This window comes from Hakea prostrata, chromosome 2 (genome assembly GCF_041222555.1).
Source record: "Hakea prostrata isolate BN-2017 chromosome 2, UWA_Hpros_2, whole genome shotgun sequence".
NCBI classification, from domain to species: Eukaryota; Viridiplantae; Streptophyta; class Magnoliopsida; order Proteales; family Proteaceae; genus Hakea; species Hakea prostrata.
In genome coordinates, this window is record NC_142601.1 from 70612898 (window position 1) to 70625158 (window position 12261).

The 12261-nt window shown below is 37.1% G+C and overlaps 1 protein-coding gene across 2 annotated transcripts; it reads left to right on the top strand.

Moving 5' to 3' along the window:
• Positions 1-3245: 3245 nt before the first annotated feature.
• LOC149026215 (uncharacterized) lies at positions 3246-11594 on the top strand. 2 transcript variants are annotated; one of them, XM_089146475.1, is made up of 4 exons: positions 3246-3790; positions 6192-6314; positions 11085-11204; positions 11316-11594. In XM_089146475.1, exons 1-4 carry the CDS (start codon positions 3742-3744, stop codon positions 11378-11380), a joined length of 357 nt encoding a protein of 118 aa, XP_089002601.1. In that variant the 5' UTR covers positions 3246-3741; the 3' UTR covers positions 11381-11594. The 2 variants fall into 2 exon arrangements, with proteins under 2 accessions (XP_089002601.1, XP_089002602.1); XM_089146476.1 differs by having other exon boundaries at positions 3246-3778.
• Positions 11595-12261: the final 667 nt, after the last annotated feature.

A 12261-nucleotide genomic window follows, 5' to 3' on the forward strand; every position in this document is an offset into this window, starting at 1 on the left:
TGGCTATGTTCCTCTAATTGTCAAGGGGATTTGTGTAATTGAAGATAAAAAATGGAGAGGACAATGATATTGCAATTACTCTATTCTATCTATCAGATGACAATGAAATGAAAAACCAGCTACACATTGATTGATCATATACCCCACAACCCACCAGTGAATAGTGATAATCCCATGATGCCCTTTAACCAGGCAACTACAATACACTGCCTAAGACAAACAAACCCCAAAACAGAAGAAAAATAAATTAAATAAATAAATAACATGGTCCCTGTACTGGATAGAGAATCAAACCTCAATGTACATGGTTTCTAAAGGTAATACTAAGATTAATATACTCACATCATATTACCAAAAGAGACATGTGGTTAACAACCCCCCCCCTCCCCAAAGAAGGAAAAAAAAAAACAAACCAAAAAGAGACATGGACCTGCTGAAGAAGGAAACCTCATTTGTGTGCATTGAAGAAACAAAAAACTGATATTTCAATCTCAAGCAACGTCGCTTAGCCCAATTTTTATCAAACTTGAGAGTACTTAGCTCTGGTACTACTTGTCGTAAGGGTTTGCATGGCAATGGTTCTGTATGGCAGAAAATGGTGTAGATCCAAGAAATATACATACCTGCATATCAATTATGCTAGATAATATGGACCCTCAACATCTTTCTCTTCCTTATCAAGCAATCCTTCTCCATAATAGCATTTTGCAATTATTAGTAATTCCAAATCCATCACAAAGCAAATCCACTGCTTCATTTACACATAATCCATGTTGAATCTCATTAACAAGGTACAAAAGTATCACAAAAAGTGAAACTGAACCATAACTCCGCAAGAAGCAGCGAGGTCAAAATTTGGGCAACCAATTGCTTAATTCACTCTCCCCTATTAGTAAAAATTTCAAATTTGGGCATCCAAATATTTATATTGTTGCCTAGACCTACCCTCCATCGTCGGCCCAATTCCAAAGCTTTCATTCCCTATATGTGATTTTCATAATATGAACCAATATTCATTATATTTCTGACAATAAAATGGATCATCCATGATGTGTGACATGTGTCCAAAAATCACATTAAAAAGTTGAGGTCTATTTACAAGTCACATTATTTTTTTTATTTTTATTTAATCACAACTCTTTGATGTGACTTATAAATTGATTCCAATCATTTGATGTGATGTTAGGACATATGTCATACATCTACAAATCATAAATGAACTAGATAAATTTCCTTTATAATCCTGGCCTATTGGCTATTGGAATGAGATTTCCAAGCTAATTTAGATAATAAGGCCTTATTTTTTTTTTTATTGGTACTTGATGCCAAGCCTGCCTTTGGATTTGCCGACTTGGACTTACACATTCCTTGTATATATGATGTTAAGAGAAAAAAATAACCTATGTGATACATTAAATTTTTTTTTATATATATTAAACAATGACACAAATCATTTTGGTTGATCGTGCCAAACATGCCATATTGCACCTTAACCCGAAATGTATCCAAATGAAGATTTCATTGAATCTTTAGTGGTTGTTTTGTTGGTAAAAGACCAATACTTCATTGTATGAAGTCAATGACTTGAATTTTCTCATGTCTTAAATTAAAATTATAAATATAGAAAACTATACTCTAAAATGTAGTCCAGGTGTGTAAACTGGCCCAAACAAACCTTGTTCATTTATTAAAAAATAAATAAAAAATCATTGACACAGTGTCATAGAGATGAAAACATTTTTTTTTTCCTTCTTTCAATAACCACTCACAAAAATATTATCAATAATTTGGGCTCTGAAACAAGTAAGTCTTCGAACTAGATGATTTGCAACATTGTTAGATTGTCTAGAAACATAGGTGAGTTCAAAACCCATAAAACAATAAAAGTGATTTATATAATTGAAATTTTCACCATACTATTCTAGGAATCAATGCGACCTAGATAGATTAGTATTCAAATATATTGATATTTTTAAGAGATCTACTTAAGAAAACGATATTATTATGAGAGGCATGCCAAGTCAACTAATACCATTAAATTAAACATTCATAACATTTTTTTCTTTCCTTTATTGATCACCTTAAATGATTTGAAAAGCAACGTTAGATTTAATTGGTTTATTATGGTTAATTTAAAATAAATCCATTCAATGTTAGAATCCATTTGATAATTCGTAGATTTTTTTTCTTCCTTCTAATGTTTGTTATTTCAAGAAACAAAATAAATAAAAATAATAAAAATCATTCGATAAAATTTGTTTTCGTGTGATTCTTTTTTTTTAAATATATGTTGAAATTATTAAAATTTATATTATTTTTGCGTTTGTTTCTTAAAGTAGAAGTCGAGTGCAATCCTTGTGAACAACAAAGTTTCCTTTAATGATGTAATGAAGGTGCACGTAAATTGGTCTGAATGAACGTCATATGCTAATCCACCACAACTAACTCTATCATCCATTGATCTTATCTCTAACCAACCGATCAAGAAGAGTTTGAGTTTGAAAATATCAACTTGATGATACTTTAACTGTAACTCAAACTCTTATTGATCCAATGGATGATAGAGTTAGTTGAGGTAGATTTGAATTTAAATTAAAATAGTTAACCTTTATAGTCATAACCATGGTTGTAACTAAAACAAACTGAAGAATTTAATTAATTATTGTCTTAAATTACTAACCTTTTATAATGAAAAGCAAGACTCATCTTCATTAAAAGGAATTCAAATTTAATAATTAAAGACCTATAATTAGTAGTGGACTCTGAAAAAGCTTTCTTTTTTAAGGTCCCATCACTTCAATTAATCTCCTTACCTTACCGCTTTAAAAAAGAATGGCTCAAGAATAAATTTTTTATACGTTTATTTTTAATGAGATATATTTTTCTGTTATTTGATAGAATTCATCAAACCATATAATAATTAATAACTAAATTGTATGAACCGAATTGCAACTATATTTAGGACCATTTAGAACCGAATTCGAGCCGTAATCAAATCAGAATCGAGCTGACTTGGCATTGGACCCAAACCGTCTCAGATATTAGATCGGATTTGAATTTTACTATTGTAGTTTAGGGTTGAACCAAAACCAACCAAGTATTCAAGACCGAACTGATTAAGAAAACGGACCGGAGTGGTAGAAAAAAGCAATCGGACGGTTCAACGTGTAACGCTATCTGCACGTGCGAAAAGTAACAAACGAAGACGTGGAGGGTCTCAGGGCGTATTTTACGCGGAAGGAAGCCGGCGCCGAGTCTCTCGCTCCAGCGGCCCAGCCATCGTTGAAAGTTGAAGAGCTGTGAAAGAGAGAGAGAGAGAGAGAGAGAGAGAGAGAGAGTCTGAGAGAGAAGTGTAAGGAAAACGAGTTACCAGAGAGTCAATTAATACCAAACGCAATCGCGCAGGAGAGAATAGAGAGATATACAAGATCAACCCCACACCAGTGATTACTCTCCTCGCTTCAGACTTCCCCTGATTTTTTCTTTCTTTGCCTTTGATCATCTCTCCTTACAAATTTTAGCCTCTGTTTTCTATCTGGTCTGAATCCCTTTTAGTTTGAAATCCGCAAATCTCTCTTTCCAATCAACACTGCAAATTATTGCCAATTACTCTGAAATTCTACAGAACTTTTCTAACGATAACAGCTAAATGAACTGAGGTTCTTTTCCAGTCAGTCGATGAAGTTTGTCTGAGTGTTGATTTGCTTGAATTGTTATCGATCTGATTCTGTCGACACACAAATGGGTTGCTCTGGATCGAAGGAGAAAAAAGGAGACGGTGAGTTTACTGGTATTGTTTCTCATATTTTTGTAGGTTTTTCGTTGATTCTGTTTTTTTCTCTTTCTTTATGTAATTGAAATTCGTTTGATCTTTGACTTATTTTGTGTGTGGTTTCTTTTTACTGGGAAACAGAAAAGTCTAAAAGAAGACGAATGCAGGAGCATTCCGTGTATCACTTGCTTAATTTGGTTTCTTGTTTGTCACTGATTAGGAACTAGTTGGTATTAAGTGTTTTCAGTGCTTCGATATTTCTGAATTGATCCTTGGGTTTCGCTGATAAGATGCATCATTAGTGTTTTGTATTCATGTTTTCACTAAGGTGCTATGGAATTCGTAGAGTGAATCTTACTGCCTTGAATATCTCATGACAAGGGAACATCTTAGGACGGGACTACTGTTAGAGATTTGTGAAAAATCAAATTTGTACCAATGGTGTAATTCATATTATTTGCGTTGGCAGTTTAGCTCTATTTAACTTATGGTGGGTCATATGCGTTTGTTGATCCGGATGGTGACCTTGCTTTGTTATTCTGGCACCCGCTCACCGTGGGCAACCTTAGTAGTTGAGATTACTTTGTAATCAATCGCATATGTAATTTTTTTCTATAAGTTGGCGGTTTTATTTAGACTGTCAAATTCCTGGGAAGCTGCAATATGGTATGGTGTAATTTCAATGTTCTGTGGCCCAATCATTTCCCGGTTCCTTCTCAATGAATTTTTTGAGGTGCCTTTGTTATGTCTCTCAAATTCTTGTTGCTGTTTTAAAGATTGGCCCGGCTCCCACATTTTATGTGGCAACCAAATGGGATTCTTTCTGAGGTATGTGTAATGGTAGCATCGAGCTTGATGCAGTACGACCTGACCCGATGGATCAACCAGAACTGGGAGGAGAATTTTTATGTGTTGTTATGCAAGTAAATGAAACAAGTGACATTTGGGGATCTGGATTTGAGGTTATTTGGACAATAGTTCTTGTGTAGCCTTTGGGTATAATTGATAAATCTCCATCATATTGTTCTTTCATTACATGGTGAATCATCTTTAGTCTCTATGTAGCAAATCATATGGGTTTGTGGATCATGTTAAATCTTTGCGCCGTCTTTGCTCCATTTTGTTTTCTATTCTGTGTTTCAGGGGTGTTTGTTTTAACATGTGTCCATGTTCTGTTTGTGGTGATGTTAAGAGTTTTTGCTCGAGCCCCATATTGATTATAATTATTATTTTCCACACACCAGTACCTTGTGGCACTGCTAGAGGTACAATTTTGTTTGAGTCTCCAGAGATGCCATTAAGTGGGTGCAGGCATTATTTATCTTGATGTTAGTGCTTTATTTTCTTTCCGACCATCCAAGTGAAGCCATGAGTGAGTGATTAACGGCAAGCACTATTACATAAATAAGAACACTCAGATGGAGTTGGTGTGGCCCTTAAATAATGAGTGCCTCAAAACTCCTCATTTACCAAATCATCAGCCAGGAATTTTGACAATCTTTGCCTCCTATGAAGCTATATGGTACATTTGGACGAAGGAATTTGCATTTCTTATGAGACGACCAACGTCAAAAGTTTCAAAGTCAATCTGCTACGGTGACAGAATCACCTCAACAGACAACCTAATTAAGTTTCTGCTTTAAAGAACTTCTTAAAGCTTATTGCACAGCTTAAAACATTCGTACCAGTTATGAACTATCCTCCACTGGGCTTGAGGGTGCTTGATAACTTTACCTAAACTTTTAGTGAACTCAACAATGTAATTAAGTTTGACAATTTGTTCTACTTCTGGAGAGGGGAGAGAGTGAGGGGGGAAGGGGATGTGTGGTGGTGAGACAACCAAGGCTTGGAGATCAGAGATGAGGAAACAAAGGAAGGCAGTGGGGTGGATTGGGGCCATTCTATGTCAAGCTAGTCAGAACATCAATCCTTCATTGTCTATGATAAAGAGTCAACTGTTGATCATTGGGGGATTTCACTGTTATTAGTGCTTGAAAGTATTCTTCATACAGTCTATTATGGTTTTAGTTTGCAGCTGCATCATCCCTCTCTCAGTTACTTTGACTCTTCTGATTTGAAGTTGTAGTAAATCTTTTTTTTGGGGGGGGTGGGGGCGCAAAGGATGAAGGGAGAAAACAGTGGTTAACTCTCTCAAGTAACTGCTTTATTACTCTAATTGCTCAACAGTTTATGATTGAACTGGATCTATTTAACCATCCCTTTGTTTTCATGTACTTTTCTGGAATAATATTAATATTTTTGTTCTTTCTTCTTTATAATGCTTTACTTTCATTTGGAAAATCATTTTGTTTGTTGATTCATTAGAGCCTGTGAGTTGTAAAGGAAATATGTGAATGTGATTGGTATTATAATGTGTATTATCTCTGACTGAGGAAGTTGACTGCTTTAATTCTCACAGAGAATGCTAAGAAGATTCGGAAGCCAAAGCCTTGGAAGCATCCACAACCAATAACAGAGACACAGCTTAGGCAGATGCGCGATGAGTTCTGGGACACATCTCCTCACTATGGTGGCCGCAAAGGTATTTTTTCCACCATCAAGCTAGAATCTATAGCTTGTCTAATTTCCAATATTGTTAATGCTGATTGGTTTGCATACCTCATCTATCTATTACCAATTGGGAAGTTGAGTGGCAGATTGTCAATTTAACTAAAGATAGCAGTTTGGCTGCCATGCATATCCACCTTGAAGTGAATGAGAATATGTCACCAAGTGTATAACCTGCTAAGGATGTTACTCCTTCTTTCTTGATTATGAGATTAATGTTAACTTCCTCTCTCTCTATTTTATGCTTCTACATTACCTATAATCCTATATTCTTCTCCACCCATGGCCCTAAATGTGTCTGATTGTGGTTGGTTTGGGTGATTGCATACATCATCTATCACAGTGGGCTTTTTGCATCCTTTTCTCGGTTTACTCAGTAGTTGTGATATATGAATTACATACTGCAATTTGAATCCTACTGTTTTTGTTGTTCTTCAGGTCTTGAACTGTATTTTTTTACTTAGGCTGATATTGTGTGTGTGCAGAAAAGAATCATTGGCCCCTTCTTTTAGTATGACTATAATGAAGTTGACAGGAATGTTGAATAATAGGGCCAGCTAATTTAGTGTAGGATTCTAGTGGCTGTTTTGGTCGTTACTTGATTTGCCTCTAATATGAGGTAGTGACTGTATTTAGCCACTGGTTTTAAGTCTTAATTTTTTTAAAGAAACTTATTATTTGGTATTACCATACTGTATTTGGTTAATGATGTTTGTGTTGTTCTCTTTTTCCATTTTTTCCCTTTTAATAGATTAAGGTTGTTTGATAGCTATCACTTCTGATAGTTTGTGAAATCTTTGTGTGGTTAGCATTACAAATAATGTTGGGGCTAGTGTTGGAAACTCAATTTTCACAACTGGATGAAGATCAACCTTAGAAGGTCTCATTCTTTTCTATTTTGGTTTTCGGGGTTCCCAGCCAAACAAAGAAAGAGAGTCCCTCTTGCCAATTATTTATTCTTGCTTTTTTGTTCAACTGCCGCTTTGGTTGGAAAACCAAAGAGATTTTTATATTGAAGAGATAGTGAGGCCTATTTCAATGGGTGATACCTTATATGCTAAATCTTCTATGTATTAGCGAAGCGAAAGTTATATAATTAACTTCACATCATTGTGTTACCGAATTTCAACTCCTTGTACTTGTATTGGATCCTGAATTGTTCCTGGGGATATTGATCCTCATTATATGAATACACCGGAATACAAAGATCAGCTGATCTGATGTTTGAAAGACCAATGTTTCCAGTGGCTTGTTAATTTAGTTAACCAGCCCTCACTGATCAGTTGATCATTCCAAAACCCTAATAACTATCTAGCACTAACCAGCTGTCCAAATTCCCTCAAATTTGTATTTAAACAACCTTCTCCAGCTTCTCTCCTTTTGATACCAAGCTGGTCCCAAATTGATGAGTCAAAACCCTAGAATTCTATGACCTTTACTTTTCAGATCCCTAAAGACCTTTAATTTTGCTGAAATATCAGAGCAAGTGTCTTAATCACTTCGGTGAAACCCCAATCCTTCACTGTTAGATCTCCCATCATTTTGTGGCCATTGCCCCTTCAAACTATAACCTTTACCCTATCTAATCTCTGGTGGGGACCCCACACCCAGTTTTGACTAGCCAAATTATCTTTTTTTTTTTTTGGGGTGAATTAATAATATATTAAATGATGAAAAAAGGATACAAAAAGTGGAAATAGGGGGTGGGGGAACCAATCAAGAAGATGATCGAAATGTAGCGGAGAGTCCCCAGGATCTAACAATAAGCCTAGTCCTTGGGGAATCAGCCACAGGGGGGTGGGGGAGAGACGAGAGCCTAAAAGAAACATAAAAATAGATGGCTTTCCAAATCAAGTCTAAGGGGTGAGATTTGGAGGTTTATCTCTTCAGGTTGCTCCCACCACAAGTGGTGGATGGTAGCTCCAAAGGCTAGCTTACCTACATGGTCGCAAATAGAGGAACCCGAAAAGATTCTCAAGATCCAATTCCAATCACTAGCAAAACCACGAGGACGCCTCGACCAAGGCTAAATAGAGGAGATGGCTGACCAAAGCGAGCGGGAGAAAGCGCAAGAGAAAGAAAAGGTGATCTAAGTACTTTGAACCTTTTCCACAGAAAATGCAGGTAGGGTCAATCAAGATGTGATGACTAATGAGGAAGGTTTGGGTGGGGAGAACTAAGTTGAGGGGCTCTCCAGAGGGTAAGGGAGTGGTGAGGGATGTGGCCTTTGAACCAGACTAGAGGGGCCCAGGGGACACGAGGGATGGGGATCGGATGAGGTTCCAAGCAGAAGAGGTAGTTAAGGATTTGGTGGGAGAAGGAAGCCAAATGGTGAGGTCAGAAGTAGAGGGCGAGAGGGGAGGGAGGGAATCCTAGACATGCATGAGGTTTGGGTGGGGGGAGGAGGACCAGGAACCATGGGAGATGAAAGAAGAGAGGAGGGTGGCTCTAGGGATGTGGGTATCATAGATTGAGTGGGGACCAAGAAGAGAGTGCAAAATGCCCATTGGATGCTACTGATCAAGCCAGAAAGAGGTGGATGATCCTGAAGAAACTAGGACAAAGATAGTTGGCAAGGCCCTAGGACGGGGGAGGAGGAGCTTTCTCCAGACCCAGGAGGGGTTAGAGGGGGTAGGAGCAGTCTAGAGTCCGATTTAAGAAGGTAGGAGTAGGCCTAGGAAACCCAGATGTAGTCTTGCTTTGAGGCAATTTTACAAATGAGTTTTAGAAGGCAGGCAATGTTGACATCCATGATATGGCGGATGCCAAGACCTCCTTCAGAGGTTGGGCGGCATTTATCGGACCAGCTGATAGGGTGGAGGAAACAAGAGGACTCTTGGCCTTTCTAGAGGAAGGCGCAGAAGAGGGATTCTATGGAATGGATAGAGGATTTAGGAAGGGAGAAAATTCCATGCCAAATTGTCTAGTTGATATAGGATCCTGTGTGATTGGCTCTTGTCAATAATCTGGTACTACATCAATTTGCCATGTTAATTCCTGTCTAAAGAAGTGGATTTGGGAGGTCCTATGGGCAGGATTGTCAAACTGGTGGTCAGTAGTTGATAGCTGGTCAGAAAATGCAGGAAAAGGAGGCACGGGTGAGTGAAATTTCAGGAGAATTATGGTTGATGCTTGAGGAACATTTGGGGAATGATTGGATATCAAAATGAAGAGATTTGATAATTCAGTCCATGAATGCGTTTTCTAGAAAATAAAATTATGGTTTGAGGTGGATTTTTTTCTAATGGATGACGATGATTTTTTGTTGTGATGGTGAAATTCTTTTATTGGTGACAGATAATCAATCAATTTGGGTAGCCAGATCCTTATCAGCTTTATTGTGGTTATATTGACTACTACTCCTAAGTTAGTTGGTGTTACATTGGGTGGTGGGGGACTGGTCGTTTGCTTCTTGTCTAACTACTTGCTATCAGCACATCCATACAGAGTTGTTTTATATTTCATGTAAAAGACTAAGAAAATATAATTTAGATACGTATTATCTCTTTAGTTGAAGGATGAATAGGTTATCTCAACAGGAATCATTCTTCCAACTAGGCTTTTAATAAGCCTAAAAGCATGTGGAATGTTTTTTCCCTCGTATAAATTGAACTTGTCCTAAACTATGGCCCCTAATTGTCTTAAAACTCTTTAGGTGGACAATTTTCTTTCATATTGAAAACAGTAGTGTTTGTTTGGTTCATCCCCCTTTTTTTAGTTTTTTTTCTGCATCTATATTTCAAGTGGTTAATATGTAAAGATGAATTGTTTAGGAGGACAAACTTCAGGTGTAGTTGTGAACATTCGAGGTAATTGTGAGGGAGAGTTTTACTGGAAGTAAGCACACGTTGTGGAAGCATTTTCTGTCTTTTGGTATGTCCTAACTGCTTAGTAATTCTTAGGTGCTAATTTGGAATGCTCCTTTTAAGAAGGGGGAAAAGAAAAAGATGTGACATACCATTGTTCTTGCCATTATGATCACGCTGGCTTTTTAAACTTGGGGTTGCAACTTCAAATGAAGAGGAATAGATTGTGTGAGATGGGACAAAATTAGACTTGATATAAAATCAGAACTGGAGAATCTTAGAGGAATCATCAATTTCAACCACATACTATTTTAGGATGTATTTATTAAGAGTTTTGGATTCTTGTCTCACGGCAATTTCAGATTAAAAGTATGTTTCAGTTGGGAGTTGCTGGTTGACTCTGGACTAATGAGGAAGGATTTATTTTGCATGGACTTATTGAAGTATCAAAAGATATAGTAAAATGGTTTATTGATTCCTTGTTTTCTTTGCTAAATTTCATTAACTATGCTAGATGGGGTTAATAATCTTTTTCCAAGTAATCTCTTGTGGAATTGTTCCTTGACTGAGATCTTTGCTGACAGTTTGATTTATGTACTGCGTATTTGACATTTTCTAGCCTAGTTACTTCTGAAGAAAGGAGTAGGGGAAACAAATAATTTTTTTGATTTTCTTGCTGTGTCTTGTTGTTGTTTGTTTTTTCTTTTTTTTTTTTTTTTGGGGGGGGGGGGGGGGGGTTGTTAATGATAAACTAAATATCGAATTTAGTGGTAGCATTTTTTATTCTGTTAAAAAAGATCTTATCTTGAACTTGTTAGAGAGGAGTGGCTTTTTGAGCTGCTCCCCCCCCCCCCCTTTTTTTTCTTCTTTTCTCTCTCTTACTCAATGAAGAAATGAAGGACAAGTGAAGTTTGAACCTGAATCTGAATTATTGTCAGAAATCTGGGATGCGCTGCGTGCTGCTGTTGAGGCTGATATAACTCTAGCGCAAGCAATTGTGGACAGTGCAGGTATCATTGTAGCAAGTGCAGACTTGACAACATGCTACGATGAGAGAGGTATCTCACCTATTCTGTATCCATCGTTTTCAGTAGTTCGTGTGTTACTATCATTTCTCTTGCAATTTCTTTCCTTAGTTATATTTTTACTCTTACAAACTACTTTTGCAGGTGCAAAGTACGAGCTGCCCAAATATGTTATCAGTGAACCAACTAACTTAATTCGTGACAGTTAATGACAGAAGGAGATCTTGCTGCATTGAAATTGAATGTAAATAATGTATATCTCTTTCATTCTCTTTTCATATGTTCAGTGGAGTTGGGTTGGTTTCTTCTTTCTTCTTGATACAATTCTTTAGATTGAACTTCTCCAAACTTTCTACCCAAAAAAGATGAAAACAGGAAACATGCTTTCTGGAGTACAGCTTTTTGATGAATTCCCCCCCCCCCCCCCCCAAAAAAAAAAAAAAAAAAAAAAAAAAGAAAAGAAGTTTCCTTATAAAATTTTCTGATGCATCCTGATGGTTTGGTTCTATGTCAACATCTGAGTTTAACTACTAACTTTTTTCAAATGAATATGAAGTTGACAGTTTGAGATATGTAGTCAAATAAACAAAATCCAGGCTGTTTGACAATGCAAAAGTGCTGTCAAGGCATCCAATTAGCCAAGTAAACGGGAGTAGTTTGGGTGAGTGTTCCCCTGGCCATCCTCGATCGGTAAGTTTGAATCCCGTAGCACCAAAACTGGTAGAGCTTGATAGGGACATGCCTAAAAGTCATCCCTTCCTGGGTTTGGTATCGGTCGGGGACTTGACGGGAGAATGGATTCAATTCTGGTCCCAAGATAGTTTGCACAGAGAGAGGTGAAGTCATCAATGAAGGTCATTATGCAGCTACTCCTTCACACTAGTTCCACTCTTAGAGAGACTGGTTTAGCAATATAACAGGTCTAGTGGGTGCTGTAGTTTTGGTTGCAAATTTGGATTGCAACCCAGGCCCACATATAAATGCTTTTTCCATGTCAAGCACATAAGAAAAGAAAGGTTAATGGGTTGTATGATGATGCCTTTATAGTGGCAACTGCAACTGCATAGGGTTTCATATTTTTAAGGTAGTG

Coding starts and splice junctions, on each gene's coding strand:
- LOC149026215 (XM_089146475.1), top strand. CDS start 3,742: ATGGGTTGCTCTGGATCGAAGGAGAAAAAAGGAGACGGTGAGTTTACT. Junction 6,315..11,084: donor TCACTATGGTGGCCGCAAAG/GTATTTTTTCCA, acceptor AATTATTGTCAG/AAATCTGGGATGCGCTGCGT. Junction 11,205..11,315: donor AACATGCTACGATGAGAGAG/GTATCTCACCTA, acceptor CTACTTTTGCAG/GTGCAAAGTACGAGCTGCCC.